General features: G+C 50.8%; 8 protein-coding genes across 8 annotated transcripts; 3 read left to right on the top strand and 5 right to left on the bottom strand.

The window, feature by feature from the left end:
• Positions 1-199: 199 nt before the first annotated feature.
• Positions 200-2,159, bottom strand: VTN00DRAFT_4872 (uncharacterized protein; the record flags this gene model as incomplete). The annotated part of the gene is made up of 5 exons (XM_069431342.1): positions 200-374; positions 441-748; positions 809-1,266; positions 1,322-1,898; positions 2,001-2,159. The coding sequence occupies 5 exons, from the start codon at positions 2,157-2,159 to the stop codon at positions 200-202; spliced, it is 1,677 nt and encodes a 558-aa protein (XP_069290387.1).
• Positions 2,160-4,538: 2,379 nt separating this feature from the next.
• On the bottom strand, positions 4,539-4,748 carry VTN00DRAFT_4871 (uncharacterized protein; the record flags this gene model as incomplete). The annotated part of the gene is made up of 2 exons (XM_069431341.1): positions 4,539-4,634; positions 4,704-4,748. The coding sequence occupies 2 exons, from the start codon at positions 4,746-4,748 to the stop codon at positions 4,539-4,541; spliced, it is 141 nt and encodes a 46-aa protein (XP_069290386.1).
• A 1,371-nt stretch (positions 4,749-6,119) lies between these two features.
• VTN00DRAFT_4870 (uncharacterized protein) lies at positions 6,120-6,855 on the top strand (the record flags this gene model as incomplete). The annotated part of the gene is made up of 3 exons (XM_069431340.1): positions 6,120-6,515; positions 6,575-6,624; positions 6,744-6,855. 3 exons carry the CDS (start codon positions 6,120-6,122, stop codon positions 6,853-6,855), a joined length of 558 nt encoding a protein of 185 aa, XP_069290385.1.
• Positions 6,856-7,437: 582 nt separating this feature from the next.
• Positions 7,438-8,932, bottom strand: VTN00DRAFT_4869 (uncharacterized protein; the record flags this gene model as incomplete). Its single annotated transcript, XM_069431338.1, has 2 exons — positions 7,438-8,793; positions 8,855-8,932. The coding sequence occupies 2 exons, from the start codon at positions 8,930-8,932 to the stop codon at positions 7,438-7,440; spliced, it is 1,434 nt and encodes a 477-aa protein (XP_069290384.1).
• Positions 8,933-10,503: 1,571 nt separating this feature from the next.
• On the top strand, positions 10,504-10,860 carry VTN00DRAFT_4868 (uncharacterized protein; the record flags this gene model as incomplete). Its single annotated transcript, XM_069431337.1, has 2 exons — positions 10,504-10,508; positions 10,587-10,860. The coding sequence occupies 2 exons, from the start codon at positions 10,504-10,506 to the stop codon at positions 10,858-10,860; spliced, it is 279 nt and encodes a 92-aa protein (XP_069290383.1).
• A 377-nt stretch (positions 10,861-11,237) lies between these two features.
• On the top strand, positions 11,238-14,582 carry VTN00DRAFT_4867 (uncharacterized protein; the record flags this gene model as incomplete). The annotated part of the gene is made up of 6 exons (XM_069431336.1): positions 11,238-11,459; positions 11,537-11,662; positions 11,726-11,857; positions 11,921-12,481; positions 12,536-12,725; positions 12,781-14,582. The coding sequence occupies 6 exons, from the start codon at positions 11,238-11,240 to the stop codon at positions 14,580-14,582; spliced, it is 3,033 nt and encodes a 1,010-aa protein (XP_069290382.1).
• Positions 14,583-15,010: 428 nt separating this feature from the next.
• Positions 15,011-16,126, bottom strand: VTN00DRAFT_4866 (uncharacterized protein; the record flags this gene model as incomplete). Its single annotated transcript, XM_069431335.1, has 4 exons — positions 15,011-15,435; positions 15,519-15,775; positions 15,854-15,964; positions 16,068-16,126. 4 exons carry the CDS (start codon positions 16,124-16,126, stop codon positions 15,011-15,013), a joined length of 852 nt encoding a protein of 283 aa, XP_069290381.1.
• Positions 16,127-18,097: 1,971 nt separating this feature from the next.
• VTN00DRAFT_4865 (uncharacterized protein) lies at positions 18,098-21,457 on the bottom strand (the record flags this gene model as incomplete). Its single annotated transcript, XM_069431334.1, has 1 exon — positions 18,098-21,457. The coding sequence occupies one exon, from the start codon at positions 21,455-21,457 to the stop codon at positions 18,098-18,100; it is 3,360 nt and encodes a 1,119-aa protein (XP_069290380.1).
• Positions 21,458-23,106: the final 1,649 nt, after the last annotated feature.

The raw sequence follows: 23,106 nt of genomic DNA, 5'->3' as shown, positions 1-23,106 counted from the left end.
TGGCTTCCTCTCTTACATCAGGTACCAATTCCAACCGCCCGGGATAGATAACCCGAGAACCGCCGCAGCGGCAATGCTCACCCCATGATACTAGTAGAACAATCTCTAGCCTTTTATCAAACTGCAATCCACTGAATCCAGATACGGGTTCCACCCCGCAGAAGAATTTTTCCAGAGCCAGGGATGATCGGAATACACCCTATGAGAGTTTCTTCATTTGATAAAACTGGCTCATCCGGTATTGCGTTTCACCTGCATAAGGGGCAAGGTCCACCAGTGCTTGCTTGCCTTCTCTCTCTAACGTGGCACGTATCGTGGGGCTTCGTGGTGTGAACCTGCATTTGAACGGGCTGGGACGTATGTTGAGTCCATTGCTTTTTCTCACTGTTAGCCCAAATTCCCGCTAGTCAGCAAAATAATGCACGGGCCTCGGAACGTACGTGTAGTCGAATATGTCGACGGGAATCTCGTTGCCGTTCTCATCCAGGGCCTTCTCAATTTTGAAAGCCCACAGCAGACGGGCAACGCTGATAAAGGTACCCTGCTCTGCCAGGCCCTGGCCGCTGCACACTCGTCGACCCCAGCCGAAAGTCATGTAACCTCTCTCTCCCGGGAAGGGTCGGCTATATGGGCTACCTTTGATATATCTCTCAGGGTTGAACCGGTCAGGATCTGGGAATTCACGCTCGTGATGATGGATGGCCCAGACATTTCCCTGCACCCAGGTGTTCTTGGGTATCAGCCAGCCCTGAGTTCAGTCAGTACCATCCCGTTCCGCAAGGAAGGATCAGAACAAGCAGGATCATACTTTATAGTAGTCGTCCTGGATAGGCGCGTGCGGCTGCCCGCCTATGATAGCCACTGACCGCCAGCGCAGCACTTCTTTTACGAACGCCTTGACGTAAGGCAGATTGGGTTCATCATCGAAAGTTGGACTGCGATCATGTCCAACCACCCGATCAAGCTCCTCCCAAGCCTTTGGCAGCGTCTCCGGGAAAGCACAGCAAGCAAGAACGAACGTGATAAGAGTCGAACTAGAGGTGTCGCTACCCGCCCCAAATAGATTGCCTGATAGCGACGCAATCTCTTCTTTGGTCAAGTTGTACTTGGGGGCTTCATCAAACAGCTTCTTTACATAGCATTGCTGCTGTTTGGGGTTATTTGCAGCCTCTTCCGCCAGAGCATAGAAGAAACTCCTGCCACGGCCACGTCCAGCCCCAAGGCCGTGCTTCCACGGTGCTATTTGATTCGGGAACTTTGCGAGAACTATACACTGTGATCAGAAAACATGTATGTTTTCCTTCTCGGAGCGCCTGCTTACTTGGAAAAGTCTCCATCAGCATTGGAAACTTCTTTCCCGGCACATTCAAATCTGCGGCACGCTGCATGACAGCAATGACTTCCGTGACAATCGAATCTGTAAAGCTGGCGATCCGCCTCCCGAACCCGATAATTGATACGACGCTTGCCGCGTACCGCTCGAAATGGTTCACATACTCCTCAGGCGTGGACAGCAGACTATACGCCATCACCTTGCTCTCATCATTTTGGAAGCCGCGATAGCTCCTCACCTGCTGCAGGCCGACACCGTGGTGCGTCAGCTTTCGATGTATGCGCCAACGTTCTCCATAATACATGGTGACGAGGTTGGACTGGCCCGAACCCAGCTCCCCGAAGACTACCATCCGTGGCCGCGAAGCATAGATGCCGGCGCGCTTGTCAAGCAGCTCGGAGGCGGTCCAGGCATCGCAGATCCAAACTGTCGGGTTGCGACCTATCCAGAATGTGATTAGGGGTGCCCTGTACTCTTTGGCGAGTTGCTCGAAGTAGATCCAGGGCTTATTTTCCGGGAGAAGATGCGTGTTTCCAATGATAGGGAGAGGCAACGGGCCTGGAGGCTATAATCAACCCATGTCAGCGGGCATTCTTAAAGGAACATGGAGTCCCAAATGCTGAAGTTGTCGGCTTGTGTGAGTATGGATAGGCACCTGAAGACTCACCATTTTATAGTGAAGATACAGCATATGCGCATAATCAACCGCCAGAACGACGAGTGCCGCCACCAGTACCGTCAGGACAATATTCGCAGCTCCATACTGAGCCAACATGCACTGGAGCTGCACTAGCGCAAAAACGTCTCCAAACTTTGCGGATATCATTTTCGCAGTTGTTAACCAGCTATTCCTACACTCCGAAATTGACGACTGCCGATGCGCAACGCAGTGCTTGTATTTCGAAGTTATGGCAGTGTTCTAAACAGCCAGCGATTGCCGGATTTATAATACCGACACCTACATCCGCATATGCAACTGACAGTTTGACAGTCACGTCTATATAGCCTTGGATTTATTGATGTATGAAGCAATGACCCCGCTTCCACGACGCCACACGGACTCAACTTTCATTATGACATACATTTAAATAGCAATCTGTCACATCTCTCTCTCCATCTAGTAACTACTCCGTCACCTAGAACGACTATCTTATGGATTGGGTAACATTCCTAGCCCCGAATCAGCCAGATTTCCGTGGAGCTTTGCCCTATGGTTGAATGCCATTTTCTCCGGATAATCCGACTGCAAGTCGTAGAGCAGTAGGCTCCGGAGATAGGCGAGCCCCACATAATCACTCGATCACGGCTGGATTGCGAGATAACCGAGGTGACTGCGCTGACGAGCACAGAGAAAAGCGACTAATGGTAAGCGTTGGATTGGCGGAGATAGTGGACGTATATTGTGTGGAGTAGACGCTGCAGACCCCACGGGGAACTAGAGAATCAGAGCGGCGGAATAAGTTTGTTCGGAGGTCAACCTCGTCCGTGCATTTTTCCACGGTGCTTCGGTGGTAATGCCAGCTTGGACCAGGCCTGTATAAACCACGAGGAATTGCCCTATTGAGATTGGTATCAAGGCCTGGACAAGTGGAGCGCTCGTACTGTTCGATCGATCTACTCTGTATGTTTACATCTACCTTAGGTTTTGTGGGTCCACTCCAGGGTAATCAATTCAATTTATAATATATATATAACCAAGAGGCTATGTGCTGAATATATCTACATATTTTGCCTCAACCATTATCCACATGACATATATGATATCTATCTATTTCAACGATAGAATTACTCCCTACTTCATATATTACAGGAGAATAATATGTTACTCGTTACCACCCTGAAGTCCATCCACATCCACATAGCAGAGAACTCACTTATCAGGTACTAACTATACCTGAGTGGGTACATATATCTCTTAGGCACTACTTACCTCCACAGTATGTTCCAGATTTTTTTCCCCAACGTTTTTGGGCAATTTTCCTCCACATCCATCCCTGATGTTGGCTCCCGAGATGAGACCCCTCACTGATCCCGTGCGCATACCTGCATACATATATACGTACATACTTAGGCTAAACTGGGACGTCAGCCTTGACATCCTGGGTCTTGTCTCCACGTGGACGGAGAACATACCTATTCTCACCGCGCATGGTAGCATAGCTAAGCTAGCGTGGCAGATAGATAGATAGCGGGCGGAGCAGCCGACATGCATACCAACGCCAATCATGTCACGGAATCAAAAGAGTGGGGGTCTACGGAAGTACAGTACGGTACAGAGGGACTGGGACTGGGAACTAGGTACAGGGGATTGATTCCAAGCAAAATAGTAAAGATGATGAATTCTTTATAGTTACCTAGGTAGCTCGCATATTGTATGGGATGTAATGTGCAGGCAATTCTTATTATAAAGAACTAAGTAGATAGGAAGGTTAGAATGAGTTAGATGTAGGGGTGTTGTGGAATTAAACTTTGCTGGCAGGACCAAGATTAATTCGAACGATAATTTATGTGTATAGAATGGTAGCCTCTTCCTGGTTTATGTTTATATATATATATTTTTCGGACTCAAGACGATGTATCGATTTTCTGCGGATGACGCTATCAGGGACAATTTCCATCCTTGTATGCCTCCCCGGCCTCCCCATTGCTGAACCATGGACCGTTAAGCTCCGAGCACTCGTGGAACTGACCGCAGATGTTCTCCAGTCGCAATGGAATGATGGAGAGAAGTATTCATCATCATCATCATCCTCCTCCTCTTCTGAATCGAATGATTCGCATGCCTCTTCCCAAGTTGACTGTCAACGACCTTAGGAATGAGTGTGAGCAGCACCTCACGTCAATCATCATGTCTATAGAGATCGCGATCATCAAGCATCAGATAAGAAGCATCAACGGAATCATGACAGCTGAGCGCACCTGGAAATCCAGCGACAACTTTCTTCAGCCATACCGGACTCCATGAGATTGTAACCCCCCTTCGTTGTAGTTAATCCGCAGCCATACACGACAACCACCCTGCACCGCCGCAGATGCAACTCTGCGCTGGTGCGGGGTCCTGATTGCGCTTCAGGACCGACTCGATCTGCGCCCCGGTGGGCTGCGGGTAGTTCCCTGATTTGGCGGCCTTACGGTAAGGCTGGATGGATATGGGATGTGTCAGAGTCAGGGCGAATGATCTCGCGTTATTCATGCTATCTTTTTCTTACCCAGCGGCCATTAGCGCCCATCTCTGCATAGGTGCTGAAAAGCTGGTCGCGCGGGCGGTAACGCTCTCACTTGATGAGGCGTCCCACTTCTCCTGGGAAGGGTCAGTTAGTTCGGCGACAAATGGTGCGTAAGAGAGGAGTGGATGGGGGATATCGCGCACAAGCAGGTAGATCTTGGATGCAAGGAGACGCATGAAGTCTTCCATAGTTGCTCAGGTTTCGAGTCATGGGCCCGACAGTTCATTGGAGAGAACATATGGGATCATGATCGGTACCTGAACACCTACCTAATATAGTAGCCTCCATTTAGCGGGCGGTTGTGACGACAGGGGACAAGGCGACCTGAAACTTGATTCACGCTGTCCTCCACGGGATATTTAAGACCCAGATACTATCCAGAATATTCAGTGGATATTCTGGGAGTGCGGGCTCTTAAGGCTCTCTTCGTTTGTCTCCTCTTTTCGAACCAATTAGATAGACAGCCGTCTTAGCGTTGGGGGCGCGAAGAGGTAGTCGCTCTCAGCCTGGTAAGCTTACCTCATGGATCAACCTCATGTGTCGAGAGTGCTGGAACATACTTGGTCTTCTTGATTGTCTGTGACTGTTATCAATTCACACAGCAACACATCATGTCTCTGGTCAATGCGTCGAAAATCCTGAGTCCGGAGTAATCATAAGAGACAGTTGAATGGAGAATTTGCTATTTTAGGAGGTACTGTATAGCAAGTACAGTACCTACTAAACTTTGGATCTATGACCGATTAACCCTGTTGCATCCCCTACCTATCCATGGATCAATCTCCCAATCCTAGTTCCAACCAGGGCAGAAACCGCAGAAGGAAATAAGACCTCAAATAGGTACCTTGTAGAAATAGAAATCCATACCGGCGGTTAAACCTGAACAGCTTCTCCGCGGTTATTCAGGTGTTAATGGCAACCTGACAAAAAAGTACTTATTTAGTACTAAGTGCTCCGCAGGGGTCCACCGTCTTTTTTTTTTTTTTTTTTTTTTTTTTTTTCAATCAAGGCCTCCCACCTGTGACCAGCTGAGGTGGCTGTCCAATTGAAGTCGGAGTTATATGTGCTTTGGCGATTTATTCAATAGGCTTCAAGGATCAGAAAACAATTTACTTATTTAGCTATTCTACATTCTTAGCACAGTCTCTGCAAGAGCAAAATCCCTAAGAATTTACCTCCAATGTACTGTACTAATCATAGCTAAGGGGCTGTGTACCGTGAGATCGGTGGCCTTACCTACGTAAGTCACAAAAAGCTTTACGTGGCTGCGGCGGAGAGTCTATATGATTGGGCCAGATCTAACACAGATGACTTCCAATTCCACCCGGCCTGGGATGTACATACGTGAACATATCATTCATTCAGTCTCAGCCAGTCTCAGTGTAATAATAGGATTATAGGTTCCATTGCAGAGTCACATTTCAGTGGAGAGAGAGACAGCAAAGCGCTTCTCTACCTATCCAACGACCCGGGTTATGCATGTATGTACCTATCTAGGTAGATAGATGTAATGATGTCGCGGAAAAAAAAATATTTATATAAAAGACCCTTCTTTCCCCATGAGAGAACCTTTGCTCTTTCTATGTACATACATTCATCACACATCAATCAGGACTTTCGCCATTCCATCCCACCATCTATCTCCCAGCTCTTGTTCTATCCAATCCAATCAAACATCTCTTTTCAAAATGCACTTCCCTCTCATCCTCGCAACCACCCTCGCAGCCACCATCTCCACCGCCTCGGCCTGGAAGATCGAAGCCTACCAAGGCACCGACTGCAGCACCATCCTCTACTCGATCAGCGACGACACGGCCGTCTACAACTGCACCAACTTCAGCGACAGCATGCCTCTCGTCGGGGGCGTCATCAGCACGCACAGCGGCGACCTCTGGCCCGAGTTCTTCTACCGCGAGAACTGCGAGGATGAGCCCGGGGTGAGGTTCGACGATGGGGTGTGCGAGGGGAGCAAGGTGCCCTTTAAGGCGTGGAGGATTGTAAGGGTTTAGGTTAGGTGGTTGGATACCTAGAGAGAGACCTGGATGATTTTGAGATTTGGAAAAGGTTAGTATGGTAGTTAACTACCTACCCAACTACGCGGTCCTGATGCGGGTTGGGTAACAATGCCCTGACCCGCAATCGTTTCTTCTGAGAACGAATAGGCTAACGGTCACGTTTTTTAGGCCACTTCCGGGAGGAGTATTGCTGCCTCTTCGTCTGTGGTATGCAATGACTTATTGTTGCAAAAGGCGTTGCGGGTGTCAGACACTTGGCCTGGCAGGTGTCGTTCTCTGATAATTAGTAGAAGCAGGTAATCTCCCAATAGAATGGATGGCTTCGCTCGATTTAGGATCAGCATCCTCTAGGTCTGACGTGGCTTTCTAGTATAGAACCTACATTATTCTCTAGCAAGTCTCTAGACCAATAGATATTTCCTATTTTTTTTTTCCTGTAGGTTTTCTATTGACATTCACCCTTATGTTTAGTGAGTTGCTTTGCGTGAGCCCTCGGCCCTCATCTTGCAAGTAAGAATAAGGAAGTGAAATTCTGGGACTGGACAGAAGAAAGTGACATGAAGATTCCGGAGAGCATAGAAAAAATTGTTTGTCTGTATGTAGATACCTCCTAGACAAAGAACAAAACTCCATATGAATACTTTGAAAAGACATATGCTCAGACAAGACATGATAGCAACCAAACAAAAGACCTCAACTCCATGATCCCAAGTATCGATAGTCTCGGTATAGTGCTGCCCAGGCTAGGGGCTTGAAATAAAATGCACAACAGAAGAATAGAGGCGACTACAGTGTACAGGAAAATCGTAAGGTGGCATGTGGGTAACGTATAGTCATGGCAGATGGCAGATGCGGCTCTCAATCATGAAGAGTCAAGGCTTAACATCAACTTCAGCTTGCTGGAGCGCTTGGTCTTGTCCTTATCTTTATCCTTGTCTTTGTCCTTAGGCTTGTCCTTGTCCTTTGACTTGTCTTTGTCCTTGGACTTGTCTTTGGACTTCTTCTCGTCCTTCTCGAAGGGCTTCGAACCGGCCTTGGATTCTGACTTTGGAGCCTTCGATCCTGGCTTGAAGCTCGCCAGGAATTCCCTGCCGGGCTTGGACTCCCCCTTCGAAGGTATGGTCCCTCTGGTCTCGGAACGTGCTCTGGACTTTGCCCTGGGTTGCGAAGAGTGCGGTTTGGAGGAGTACCGCGAACGTCGGGATCGGTGGGAAGAAGCCATCGACTCATCGTCGCGGTGCTTCTTGAACCTCGGATCTCTCGCCATTGCTTCGGTGCTGATATCAAGTCCGGACATCCTGGCCGCGGTGCGGGTGATGAATTCGCCGTCGACCTTGGAGTCATCCTGTGCCTCAAAGGCAACGCCGCGACGCCAGTTCTCGACACGGTTAAGGTGTTCGGGATTCAGTTCTATCATTTGTTCGACGTTGTCGGCGGGACCTTCGATCGCTTTTGTGTTGTCGTTCTCGGGTTTAGCGCCGGTGAGCTGTCTGATAATCTTGTACCCGCCGAACATGACGATGGTGACGCCAACGCCAACACCCGCAGCGATCAAAAACTGCGGACTGGCGAGCAGCGCGAATATGCTGGGCGCGTTGGCCTTCAGAACTGTGAGGACCCCGGGGGCCATCTTGGCGACCAGGTTGCTGATTTCCGCCAGGGTCAGCGCAACCGCAGCCATGGCATCCGGGTACTTTTGCAAATGAGTTATGGTGGCTGTTGCGCTGTGCTGCAGGCAATCTGCCTCCTCGAGCAACATCTTCGCCTTGTCGATCAAGCTATTGAGCTGCGATTCGTCGTTTTCCGGCGGCGGAGCTGGTAGGCCAACCGCATTGCATTCTCCGTATGCCAGGTCCTTATCGATGTTTGAATCGTCCTTGGAGCGGTTAGCCATGTGCCTCGGCTCTTTAACCGCGATATCCATATCCGTGCGCCGGCGTGGCAGCCCCCTTTGGAACCTGTAATCCCCATCGGCGTCTTCCTCGAGATCCTGCTCGTAACGTGAAGCTCGATGGTGAGGCCTCACGGAATGATGCCTACTCCTTCCACTCCTTCTGGTGCCCACTGAACGTGAATCATCTATCGCGAGGGCCTGCATAGCCCGGGACCGCTGCGCTTCCTTCTCCGCGATTTTAGCATTCCTTTCCGCCTGGAGTTCGGCCTTGCGAGCCCGGTAGGCATTCTTGGCCTCCGTGAACACGGTCAACAGATTCTTGCCCTATGCAGGAAAAGACGTCAGACAAAACCCCTCTTCACCGTCGCGAGGGATCGAAACTCACCGTGCTCACGACTTTACCCGATTTGTCGACCACGGCTATGCTCTGGTGGCCCAGGAACTGGTGCGCCATGGTAGCCATGGTTGGAAACGAGACACAGCTCCTTGAGAAGTCGAAGGCTTCGTCGTGCTGTGAGGCGTCTGTGGTGGTCGCGATGCGATCCCAGAAACCGGGGTAGTAGATCTGGTCCCAGGGCGGTACAGACGGGTCTAAAGGCAGATCAAGGTGGGGAAGAACGGATAGATGGATGTTATGAGTCAACAGGTCAAGAGAGTCTCGAGTTGCGACAACGTCGAACCCGTTCTCTCGTCAAGCTCCCAAAGAGCAATCAGGGATGCTTGTCAATGCATTTGCAAGAGTCAGACTGAGCGCTGAGCCGACGTCTACAAGGAGGTAGTATTTGAAGGATCCGGGTTGACAGCGATCGGCCCGCTTAGGTATGACTCTAAGGGAGGGGGGGGGGGGGGGCTGGGAAGAGCGTGAAACAGCAAGACAAAGCAACGAACGGGATGACGTTCCGGCGAAGGTCTTGTCAGGAGTCGAGGTGTTTCCAAGACAGCCCGCAGAGCGATAAAAGAAGGCGAGCGTATCGAGGCATTTGGGTAGGCAAGGGCCCGTAGATCGGTGGAGGCCTTCGTTGTCGCACCGTGATTGCTTGCGCGCGATGGTGGTCGAGGCCGGCGCCGCGCACGGTGAAGCGCCTAGAAGGAGCGTCTCTAGCCACTGTCGACACGACATGAAACCGCAGTCGATTTGCGCTGGATGAGGCCGATGATTTGATGATGGGGATGAGGAGGGTCCTGGAGGCCGAGCGGTGACCGTCCTGTGGCTCAGTAGCCGGGAACGAGACGCTCTGATTGCCTACCGCCTGTGTGGCTCGTGATGGCTAAGGCCTCGCCAGCTGTCCGTTGCAAAAAAAAAAGAAGATGAAAGAGTGTCCACCGCTGGATGCTGATGACGGCCCCTCCAGACAACAGACTGCAGAGCGCTCCCGAGCCCGTAGGTACAAGGCTACCCTCCAGAGCCGTCGTTTCGAGCAGAATTCCCGTCACCATGTCCATCTCGCCTTGCCAGACACTGTCCAACTGGCTGTCAGGTGGTCAGGCACCGATACAGACTGTCGCTAACTGTGACGGGCTGCATCTGGCACGATTAGTACAAGGCAGCCTCTTTTTTGTCCTCAGTCTGATAGGGTATCACAGGATAATGTCCGGTTTGCGCCTATGCTCTTCCCTCGATAGGCAGATAAATAAAGGATTTGCTGGTGTGAAATAAGACACATCAAATTGCTGCGTCATGCACGATGACTTGCTGCCGTGTCTGCCGCTCGCTGCATTAGCTGCTGTTCGTCTATCTCATTCGTGCAACCAGACGCTGTAGATAAACTGGCTCTGTATTCGCTTTTCTTTGTCCTGTAGCGAAGCACTGTAGATCGAATAGTGTCCTTGACTTGGAACCACAGACAGCGCTCTCAAATGCACAGTGCCCTCTGGACGGAACGCCTAGGGAACTTGCTGCAACGCCTATTGTGACTTGGTGAAGGTCCTGTCCACTCCCTTGGGTATGCATGGTGACCTCGCTGCCGATATTGACCTTCTCTCCCCTTAGGATCGGATATCCTGTCCACGGAGCGGGTCTATATCGATTCCTTTATGGGGTAAGAAGCTACCCTAAGAATAAACCTGGGGCAAGCTCCCATTCACCATTCTCGTGGCTGATGGCATCATTCCGACAGGAGCAGGATGACTCAGGCGATGGGATATCACCATGACCACGGCGCTCCTCTGGCGCGGCTCTGCTGGGAACCAAGGCAAGTACTTAAAAACCGTCCTTTTCTGGAACACGAGACACCCTGTCGAAGAAACGGCGTCTCCAGATCCTCAGTGGAGACCGTTGAGCTGTTCCGTCCAGACAGCGTCCTGGGCCCGAACCCCGGCCTTTGTGCCACCGAACAGCTCTCTCCCTCGCAGTCGCTGACACCCCAGGCACATCTGTTCCAGACAGGCTGACAATCCAATTCCACGACCATCAGGCCAGCTTGCTGTTGGAATTTGAAGAAAAGGAATATGAAGCGTGGTGAGTACTCGTCCGTGCTGGTTCTGTTCCTCTGTTTTTTTGCTGCTGTCGTCCTAAACCTCATCCGGCGCACCGCCACACCCGAAATCCGCGGAATGCAGACCATCACCGTCCAGTTCCACGCCGTTGCTGCAGAACTTCCTGGCAGTGGATAACTGGGTCCGGTGGCATCACCGTAAAGCGGAGCTCTTTGCGTTCTATTTTTTTTGAGGATAAAAAAAAGGACGACAGTGGCAGAAACAGAGGCAGGTTCAGTAGCAGAAGAATTTGACACAAGGAGAAGAAAGGAACCCAAGCTGAAAGAGCCGCGATGGACAATATAGTAGAATCCGATGGGAATTCGGATGTCGACGACCTGATGCAGGCGTGGGACAGCGATCAGCAGTCTCAGAGTCGTCCCGAATTCGATCCCCAGCCGAGCGTGCAGAACGACTGTGCCATCGGCCACCGCGTCAAGGCCAGCCGTTCCGTCTTAGCCCTGGTGCTGGACGACGAGTGTGTCTTTGCCGGTCTGCAGGGAGGGGACATAGTGGTGAGTACATGCATGTCTTGCCTTCGGGGAATCTTCCGGTGTTTCATGACAGGCTGATCATCTTGTCTGCATGGAAGGCTTGGTCTCTGGAGACATACGATCTTGTACTCTCCGTGCACGCTCACAAAGAGAGCGTTTTGGGTCTTTACCTGTCTGAGGATAAGAGCTTGCTCTTCTCTAGCGGTGGGGATTCGGTGGTCAATGTACGTTGTGTCCCATCGTCCCCGTGAGTATATGCCTGATCCCAGGTTAACTAGTATGTCTAGGTCTGGTCCACCAGGACCTTCGAAAGGCTTTACTCCATCTACTCTCACCATGATGTTGGTGATATCTTCGCTGTGGTCTACTCGTCGAGTTTGAAGACCGTCTATTGCGGTGGCCAAAACACCAGTCTTCAGGTACGGTACCATCCTTTATTTATCAAGCGGGGGGGTTAGCACCTAAGCTCTGACGTTTATCAGTGGTGCAATTTGTCGAAAGTTGAAACCAGTCCTCAACTGGCTCCAGCAACTCACCCATCCAACCGAACTCACCGATTCTTTGATTCTAGAGGTCCGGATGGTGCCGTCACTCCCCGTCCTGATTCCGGCCCGGGAGCGCCTCATCCTGTCACACATGGTGGCCAGGTATTAACCTTCAAGCGCGACCAGCACAAGCTCTTTGCCCATCATGGATATGTGTACTCCATGCTTCTTGTCCGCGGCTTGGTTGAATCTTCGCCCTCAGAAGAAGTATTGCTGACCGGCTCTGGGGACGGTGCCGTTAAATTATGGCGTCTAGGACAGGGTGCAGATGGTGCGCCGGTACAGCTGGCGAAGCTCCAGAATGGCAGTGATTCTGTGCTGTCAATTGCTGTAGAGGGGTCTTTGCTCTACTGCGGTCTTGCTGGCGGTGCTTTGAACATCTGGAACTTGGATACGCATCAACTGGTGAAGCGGATCACAAAGCATACTGGAGACCTGTGGGCCATTGATATTATCAAGGGAATTGCAATCAGTGGTGACTCGAATGGAATCGTCAAGGTACGTTGATCTTTATTTGATATATCTTTTAGTTTGCTAATTTCTTGTTGCTAGAAATTCAATTCGAGGTTCGAAGAGATCGGGTCCTGGGTTGCCCACGAGGGTACGATGCTGGCATCTGCAGCTGGTGTAGTCCAGGACAGACGAATCTACGCGACTGGAGGAAATGACAACACTGTTGCTATCTGGGACCTGACAACAGAGCATCCTGTTGGCCAGGGAGACATAGCGCCGATCGGCAACGGTAGGGAGCCGTCAGTCCTTACGATTGCACGATGTGTGGAGCTGACATTTTATAGATGAAATGGTCAACAGTCTGGCAAAATTTGTATCTTTCAAGACAATATCATCAAGTCCCAAGTTCGCAGGCGAGTGCCACCAAGGTGCAGCATTCCTTCGCCGCCACTGCAACTACCTAGGCGCGAAGACACGTCTCTTGACCACCGGCGAAACTACGAACCCTGTCGTCTATGCAAGGTTCAACGCGACTTCTCCCCGAGCAGTCCGACGGACGATCCTGTTCTACGGCCATTACGACGTTGTCGGCGCAGACACGAATCGGCCAAAATGGAAGACGGACCCGTTCCAGCTGACTTCCATCAACGGCTTTTTGTACGGACGTGGAGTTTCCGACAATAAAGGTCCAGTGCTTGCAGCACTATATGCGGCGGCTGATCTTGCTCGAAGGAAAGAGCTTGGCTGTGACGTTGTCTTTCTGATCGAAGGAGAGGAGGAATCGGGATCGCAAGGATTCCAAGAGACCATTCAAAAGAACAAGGCATTGATTGGAGATGTCGATTGGGTACTGCTGGCTAACAGTTACTGGCTGGACGATCACATCCCATGTCTGACCTACGGACTTCGTGGAGTCGTCCATGCCAATCTGGTGGTTACGAGCGATCATCCCGACCTCCACAGCGGTATCGACGGCAGTGCCCTGTTAGATGAGCCGTTGAAGGACCTGTCCTTGCTTCTCGCTACGCTCGTCCGACCCAAGGGTCACATTAATATCCCCGGCTTCTACGATCCCGTCCTGCAACTGACAGAGATCGAAAAGTCGCGGTACGACGCGATCGCTGAAGCTCTCCTACCACACCACCCAGAGATCCCAGACAGCGAAGCCTTCACCAATTCCTTGATGTTCCGATGGCGCGAGCCCTCCCTGACCATCCACTCCGTCGAGGTCCCCGGCAGCAAGAGCGTGACAACGACCATCTCCCGCAAAGCCAAAGCGACACTCTCGATCCGCATCGTGCCCAACCAGGACGCGGACGAGGTGGCCGCAAAGCTGACCGCCTACGCGCAGGAGCAATTTGCCCTGCTCGACTCGCAGAATGAACTCACGGTCGAGATCACTGGAAAATCCGACCCCTGGCTCGGCGACCCGGACAACGAGATCTTCGAGACCCTCTCCGAGGCCATCACGGCCGCATGGAGTCCCGACACGGACAGCAAGGAGCACAACTACCCACCAGTAGGAGGACGATCGACCGGTCATAGCCACGGCCACGAACTCTTCCGCACCGAATCCTCCGACAGCATCGCATCACACATCGACCGGATCATCTCCTCCTCCACATCCTCGTCCGCCCGCAGAGCAGCAGCAAGAAAACAATCCTCCTTGAACGCCACGATCCCTACATCCTCCACCCTCGCCAACAACTCCAACAACAGCAACAATACCGTCCCCTCCTCCTCCGACCCCGATTCCGCCCAGGAGGCCTCTTCTACTACCACCACCACCACCCCTCACCAACCCCCCAACAACCCACACCAACCAGCAACATCATCACCCAACCAACAAGTCCAAATCACCACCACCACACGCCGCTCCTCACCCGTAAAACCGATCTACATCCGCGAAGGCGGCTCCATCCCCACGATCCGCTTCCTGGAGAAAGTCTTCGGCGCCCCCGCGGCCCACCTGCCGTGCGGACAGGCGAGCGACCACGCGCACCTGGCAAACGAGCGGCTGCGCGTCGAGAATCTGTACAAGAGCCGGGAGATCTTTCGGTGGGTTTTTGCCAACCTGCCCAAGAAGGCTGCTGCTGCTGGGGGTAGTAGTAGTAACGGAGGGGAGAGTGGGGATGGAAGTGAGTGAGTGAATGAATGGATGACGATCAGTGAGGTGAGATCAGTGAGCCTTCATAGAAGGGAAGGGGAAGGGAAAGGTGTTTGGTTTGGCGTGATATAGTTTTAGTAATGATTCGGATGAAAACGCATTTATATAATCAGCTGTCGCATTTTGATTGTTACTTCATCTGCATCGCATTTAGAAACCTCTAGTATTCAATATTAATATGCAAAGATGATGAATTATCCTCAAAGCCCTGTATCCGTCAGATTTGTATTTGGATTTAACCAAGATCAGTAGGGTCAGCCATACTTATGATTTTTCCTATACAAGTTATGATCATCTAGTTCCTTTGTATTTCTCGGATGGGTCCCTAAACCCGATGCCATCTCCTATGTACACCATTTCTCTCTGTGTAGAATAGTAGGTATCTACCTATGTACTTGTCTACTGATCTACGACTTCTGCCCAACTACAACTCCCATCACTATAACAGGCAGACACCCAGCCGCAAACTCCCTCTCAGCGCCCTTGATCATCTCCTCCACGTTTCTCTCCGCACTCTGCCTATCTGTAGCCCTCCCCGCACGCAGCAGCCCGACTCCCAGGAGCGCCCGATGCGCCCTCCGCATCCACGCGTGCGTCTTCTCACGCAGCTCCGGTTTCTCGCCGGTGCTGTAGTCGTAGCGGTTGACGCTCGCCAGGCCGGCTTGCTGACAGCCCTCGTGGATTCTGGCAGGCAAACAGAGGCTGTACCCGGAGTTTCTCTGGAAGTCAAGCATGATTTGCACGATTTCTGCATTGAAGGGGTACTCGTCCTTGTTGTTGAGGGTCATGCTGGACATGTCGAAATCGTCCCATTGGAGGTAGCCGCCAGGTTCTGAAAAGAAAAGAGGCTTGTTAGCAATTTTCAAAAGGATAATATCCATTGCGGAGAACTTCACGAGGGACTTGTGTTCTTACTTAAAAGCGTCGCCAAATTGGCAACAACACCCTTAATATCCTCCTCCTTAAGAGCCCCGATCAGCAGTCGAACATGCACCAGGTCGTAGCGATTCTGATGCTCCACCGGAAACGGCTTCATTACGTCCTGGACCGAGAAGTGCAGATCACCCGGTTCGGAGGGGAACTGATCAGGGGAGATATCGAAGCCATGGTAATATCGTGGCCGGTCCGTGGGGACGTCTTTCAGAAGCTTGGAGACATCCTTGAGCCAAATTCTATTACGGTGATCAGCAGGATGTCATCGTCTTAGGTGTTGAGGTAGGCGAGGGCGAAGGACGATAGATCCAACTTACCCCGTTCCCGTAGCAATATCGGCAATGTCGAACAGACGATCTTTGGGTATTGAGGGATGGATTGCGTTTCCTCCAAATAAGTCCACGAGATACCTATGTTGGTGGTCGAGTCTGCGAGAAGTAAAAGTTATCTTTAGTACCTTTTTTCCCAGACGATCGGGTTTCTCTAAGTTGATAAACAGCTTGATCGATAAATCATGGTACATGTGCATACCGGTCAGATTCCTCTCTGTCCCTCTTAAGCGGATAAAGCTCCTCTCTTGCTTCGCCCATTTTTATATATACTGTACTTGGTCAGAAATAACGATGACTTCGCCAGAAGAACGCTGGATTGAGTCTCAAGCTCGTCGTATATATACATCACTGGAATTCACCTCCCCAACGAGTTCCCCCCATCTGCGGGGGCCTTGGGGCCGCTGATCGGCATGATAACGGGGGCAGTTCCGGAAAAGCGGTGCCGAAGTTGTGTACATTGAAGAACATAACGAAGCACAGTCTCTGCATCGTATTGGAGCCAGCCAATCTTCATAGCTCACACCGCATCTGGTGGAGAACATGTCGAAGCACGGAGATTTCGTAAGTCTAGGTGATCGATAGTTGTGGTCGTCGGTCAACGGCGGGTGATGTCGCCGGGGATGGCAATAAGGTTGCAGGTATGTGGAGAAGCCAAGCTGGGAAAGAACCAGGCTCGTTCTGCGGAGTTTTAGCATATCGGGATCTTCGCAACAGCTGCCAGTTAGATCCTTGTGACGGCTTATGCCCGGTATATTTGTGCAGAAAGGATGCATAACCCCGGGCCGTCTTCCTTCACATCCTCTGTGCAAGGTACAACTTCCTGTTTGTATTCGATGATTGTCCCTAAGTATCCGGTTATGATCTGCCAGTATATCCCGTCCTCTGCTTAAGAAAGTTAGGTGCTATATCGGAGTACCTAGATTGCTCATGGTCGTCCAAAAGTCAACTGGTTGGCTTACCGATGCTGGAGCTACTCCGCTCCAACCTTCACCCGGGTAGTCGGAAAGAGAGACACTCAAATTTAATAATTATCTGTTCCATACCTGGTGTCTCATACCTGTCGTAGACGTGGGGACAACAAAATGTTGACGTGTGCCAGCACGCTCGGACAGTGTCTCCACCAGAGATGATGCCATTCTCAAGTGGAGACAGACTCACCTCCAGCCAAGAGAGTCACGCGCCTCTACATCTGATTCTCTCAGATTCTGCCAGAGTCATCTGTGACTTTGGAATTCAGCTCTTCGGTCATTGTCTGCCTAGATATAAATAAGTATGTTTCTGTTGATGAGCACAGAAATACGTAGACAGATGAAGGTTGACAAACGATAATCGAGATTGACATTCTCACCTCGTCGAATAAATATAAGCCCATATCCGGTTCCCTGATATCCCTTCGCATCCGAAGATCTTACCCTTAACGGGCCTCTTTCGGTATACCCCACATAGAGAGGCAGGCTATCTCCACGACTAGGAGAGAATATTCCGCCCCCGTAGAAGGAGCGTGAATGACCCCACCAGGTTCGTTCCATCCTCGTAAAAATATGAGATGCAAACGGGGTTGAGAGTCATTCTCGTAGTGGGAGGAGAAGTGCGGCTTTTCTTATACCCGCGCAGGTTATGTAGGACAAGGTACTGCTCATAGGCAGCCTCTACCACCGGAACGAGACATGGCCTTTAGCTTCGGGTTCTTGTTGCGCAGCAAAGCAAGCAAGAAAATATCTAAACATGATTGTACCTATATCTCTGAGGAATTCCGCGTAAAAAGTACGTGAGTGTCAATCGAGGGTTCCACCGGTGGGAACAAAGACGTCGAGAAAGGAGGGTGGCCCGGCAGGGGTAGCCCCGTGCCTTCCGAATTAGGATCGACTGAGCGGAGCCCTGCGGTGCCTGGCGTACTCCCAAGACGTATATACGAGGTTTTTGCAAGCTATTCCAAGGTTTTGCTTGCCTTGCACTGACACCAAAAACTGATGGATTTCCTCTCTCGCGGATCTGAAGCCTGAGGTACACGCAGAATGTGAATGGGGATGTAGGTTGTGGACTTCTTTCGATAAGTGCTTATCAAGAGCCATGGATGATATCCTGAAGAGGACAATGCACCATTTCCAATGGTAAGTATTATATTAGAATAGATCATTTATGCAGTGCAAAGTACATACAATACACAAGCATCTTCTATGTGAAACATCAAGTACATGTCATGTAACAGATAAAAAAAAGTACCTAAATTCACCATATCCTCTTCGCAACCATCTCGTACCTCTTCACCCCCTCGATGCTAGTTCCGCCATCTTTACCCGACTTCGCTTTCTCCTCTTTCTCCTTTAACTTTCTCAGCTCCTCGGGATCGTCAGCATAGATCCAGCGTCTCTTGTCATCGTCGACCTCGACGACGCCCCAGCCGCCTACGCGTCTGCTACCTTCGACGACGTGATCCATCCCACGAGAAGCTGATGGCTTCTGTGAGACTGATCCGTTTGAAGATTTCAAGAGTTCCTCCTGCTCGCGGTTCTTCATGGCTTTGTACCGAGAACGCGCGAATGAGAGCAGGACGATCCCCAGGGCAAGTTTGAAGAGGAGAAGCATGATGTATCCGATTATAATGAGGATGATCGTGAAGACAGGGACAGATCTCGCAGGGGAGGGGGTGGCGTTTGCGACGACTGAATTGAGGAAGGATGCTATGTGATTAAAAGAATATGGAATGGCAGATTTGAAGGTCAACGGAGGAGAGGACGGAGATGGTGAAGAGGCATAATGTCTGTGTATTGATGAGAGAGAAGTTGTGTCCGGTGGAGGTGAAGGATGCTGTGGTAGCCATGCAGTAAGGAACATCTGATACGTCTGTACAGAAACACGGAAGAAGAGGCAGGAAAGGGGAATCACAGGCAGACCTAACCGACGGGTTAGATTCTGCTCAGCGAACGCATTGGTATAGTAGTCCTTTGCCAAGACGTCGAGGAAACGCCCATAGATCGCCGGCCGAGTGTTGTTGAACTTGTTGATATATGCGTGCTTCAACCAGTCAACAATCATCTCGGAGCCTAGGACAACGAGGAACGGCCCGAGCACTTGGCCTATCATCGGGAGGACCGAGTTCGCACTGCTGAGAGAGGCAAATAAGGAGGATGGAAAGAGGGTGAAAGACTGCGGAAGGATGGATGACGAGGTCCGGGGGGGAGTCGAAAGTGGTGTGCTGTTCGTACTTGCAGAAGGGCTAGTGGAGAAGCCAGAACCCAAGCTGCCCCAGAAACTGAACACACCGGTTTCAACAATGTTTCGGGAGGCAATGATGATAAGCATCAACCAAAGTTGAAATCGCTCCACAACGTCAGCACACGTGAGCTGGAAGAGGTTCTCCTTTTCAAACTTCTTGAAGACCGTCGACTTGATCTCGACAAACTGGTTGGAAAGCAGAAGAGTGATCAAAGCGTTCGAATAGGAATTCACAGCCACGTTCAGAGTCATGACCTGATAGAAGAGCGAAGTCGCATGGACGACAGTGTAGACAAGCGCAATTATGAACAGCCAGAACGGACGTAAGACCTTGCTTCGTCCATCAGGCTTCCGCTCAAGTGCCTCGCGGGAAAAGAGGCACTCCAGAACATCTTGCCCGATCGCGGAGAAGAGACGGTCGCTGACTTCCAGAACGTTGTAGATAACATACAGCTTGATAGCCGCCTGGCCTCGGATCCAGTGATACATTCTGCTCGCATCAAAGCGCATGAGAACAAGGCAAGTGGATATCATAAGCAATCCCTTCAGGATATCTGCCTTGTCATCTGGGAGCAACGCAGACGGAATTGACCTCTGTCTGCGATGCCTGTGGCTCACGGAACGCCGGGGACGTCTCCCACCTTCCGGCTGAGAAATTGCGGACCGGTTTCGGGCATCTCGGTCAAATTGGAACGCCTCATTCTTAGCGAAAGAACCGCTCGATGCAGCTCTCGGCCCAGATGTCTCCTCCGTTCCTCTCTGCTCTGGTGTAGCCTCAGCGGATATGTTCCTCCTCCGCCAGACTCGCCCGATACCTTTAACAATGAATCCAGAAATAAACCGAATCTCAACGCCAAGATTGATAGCCCATGACTTGAACAAAATATACAGTGCCTTCACAAAACGCAGAGGGAGTATCGTAAAGGAATAAAGCCAGGAGTCCAGACATGTCAGAGCACCAAACCAAAGCACCTGCTCTAAAGCGGCTGGAAGCATGAAGAAATTCAATAGCCTCTCCATTTTGACGCGAGATGACTCGTAAGGAAAATCGCTGGTAACAGAACGGTGAATATACAGAGGAGATGGTCGAGTAGAAGATAACTCCAGTTGCAAGTAGGTGGGTATCGATAGAGGCGGTAGAGGTATGGACTGCGGCATCGGGGAGGGGGTTGGGTCAGCAATTTTGGAGGGATGGAGGGTGGTCTTCGGGTCGAGGTCGATACGATGGGAAAATGACCGGTCTTGCTTCGATCTCGATGCCCACGTGTGAGACAAACGTTCATGGCTGACGGACGATGTCAGTCGGCGTGTAGAGCTGGGGGTCGATACGGTCCGGGATGCTTGTGGCCGAGGCCGAAGTGGTGCAGACAAGGGCGTCTCTTCGACAGGGCCCAGAAACTCGGGAGGATCAGCGAGACGGAGGTCTTTTCTTCTCCTCATCTTCGCAGCAAAATTGTTGGGTGTCTTCATTTCGCCTGCTGACCTGCTCGAATCTTCTCCAAGGCCATCTAGTCCGGATCGTAGTGCCAATGAAGGAATATCCAGCGGCACTGTCTTCACCCGGTGTTGTTGTAAGGGCACCCTACGATAGGGGATCGATTCCGGCGAAGACATGAGCTCCTGCATCTTCGCTGGCGACAGTTTAAGAATCTTCTCCTTGTCCCGATTTCGCCGTGGAGATGTTTCCTTCGGCGCTCTGCTCGACGTTGCGCCATTTGCTCTAGTCTCACCTGGATCTTCTGACGAGACACCGTCTATATTGATCCCATCCCCTTGAGATTGCTCGACGGTTATCCCACCATCTTGTCTTGATGAAATTGACGGCTCATGTCCCCTTTGTTCGCTATTCACTCCAGCATGTTGGTCGGGAACGCCATCAATCTCTTCTGCAGGATTGCGATGTCCTCCTGCCTCCTCAACGTCCCCATTATAACCCCCCAAAGTAGCATCTGACATAGACGCGGCATTATCGGAATCCTTCTCCAGATCTAGCTCCTCCTGTAGTTTATCCTTGCGAGGCGGCATCACACCGGCAGTATTCAGGCGCGTTCCGAGGTCCGCGAGGGCCGATCTAGAGCGCTGACGGGTCTTCACAACAGGCAGGGTCTCAGCATCTGTCACATCCGGGCTGATTTCCGCGTCAAGGTCAAAGTGTTCTGTCGCAATCTTCTTTATTGCCGACCCTGATGACCCCTCCATTACCGCACCATTACCACTATCAACATCAATCGGAGGGTCATCGCCGTCGCTGGTAGACGTGGGTTCGAGATCCTGCTCGAGGTCAAGCTGCGGGTGAGGCGGTCTCGGTGTCCGGCTCTCCTTGCGATTTGACGTGGGGGAAGGCGGCAACGGTGAAGTCGAGGAAGCAATCATCCCAACGAGCCGACAACTAGAAGAACAGTACCTTCCCGTCAGCAGCTAGAAACAGTATCTGAAGGAAGGTTCTGCGCCATTCCTGTGAGAAGTTAACACTGGTTAAGATGTTCGATCGACTGTCTCAGCGGAGTCTTGGATGAGGTGTCGGAATCTCGGAGCTTACCGAGCTCTGGCGGGACTCCGCCCCGTTAATAAGGAGCCGGGTCGGGGTCGGGACGTTAGGGCAGACTTCGGATTTAGCTGGCCTGTACAAAGCGCCCCACCCTTGTTTCCTCTCGTGTAACCGACATCTGTTGGCCCATTCCTCTACGAGGAGTCTTTGTTCCTTGTCAAATTAGAATAAGGCTTGTTACGTTATCTACAGATGCCAAGCCCTGTGCACTATAAAACTGAGTTGCTGAGGGCAGGGCCTTGGAATTCTTCACTGAGATTTTATGAAATAGACAATCATATTTAAGATAATGTATCGCTCAAAGATAAACATAGGTACCTGGGTTGCTCTTGCTCTTTTGGCTAGGTAATATGGCCCCAAAGGCCTATCTAAACCCTTCATCCTCCGTCTCTCCCTATCATGCGTATATGCCATTTCACTTGTCTGCTAGAGCAGTATCCGGATGTGTCAATTGTTCATTAGTAAAGTAAGCGCAGTAGTGACGATGAAGATTGTATCCATTTCATTGCTACTGGCGCTACCTACAGGGTAAATTGGTTTTCTATTTCCATTGCAGCGCAGCTGGCAATTCCGAAAACTTACTTATGAAGACTTACTTATGAAGACTTACTTACAAGGCTTAGCACTGCACTCAATCGCATCGATAAATCGTGCATCGAGAGTCGTGACATCCTGCAAGAGACGAGACAAAGTGTTGAAGACACGAAGGAGGAATTGTCCTGCGGCCTTGACGACGTGAAGGCCGAGGTTCGTAATGCAGGCGATAGTATTGAATTACATTGTCAGAGGCTCTTCGAAATCTGTGTCGGATTGAGGACTGGTGTCCAGCGTCTTGAAAGACGAGGATATCACCTGCATCAAGAGAGCAGACGCCAGCGAAGTCATATGCAAGTGCAGAAGCAACAGAAGACGGCCATCCTGCCAGAGACACGTACGGTGAAGCAGATTCAGATTATGGTCGAGCAACTGTGACGGGCGTAAGCTGATGATAAATCATTAACACTGGTATTCCTTTGGACTAATCCTTCTAGATTTTCAAATTTCTCAAAAGAGGTTCTCGAATACCTAAGACGTTTACAGTCTGTACCCAACCATGTTGACCTGGAATTGCTTGAGTCGAAAAAGTGTCATCAGCATAAAACTAACAAATAGAGCAAGTGACTCAAATATGGGGATTTACCGTCTTCTAAGACACGTCCAAAACAGTATCATTCGACCTCCTGGATTATCCCAAGCAGACTGCATCAGGTTTATCGATGCGCTTAACAGAGAGAAATGGTTACCGTATTACTATTTCCTCCATTGGGAGGTAAGAAGCTGCGCTCTGGTGATGAGTGTAAAGTCGGAACAACGTTGGGAAATACCAAAGCTGACACTAACTTACTTTCTGGAGCTTAAAGGCCTTTGAATCAATGCTCCGATGTGAGTCCAGAGGCCTTCCTGGAGAGAGGAAAATCCTCAAGGGGGAATACCT

Source organism: Thermoascus crustaceus (assembly GCF_041956765.1).
Source record: "Thermoascus crustaceus strain CBS 181.67 unplaced genomic scaffold VTN00scaffold_2, whole genome shotgun sequence".
NCBI lineage: Eukaryota > Fungi > Ascomycota > Eurotiomycetes > Eurotiales > Thermoascaceae > Thermoascus > Thermoascus crustaceus.
This window is presented reverse-complemented; position numbering and strand designations above follow the sequence as displayed.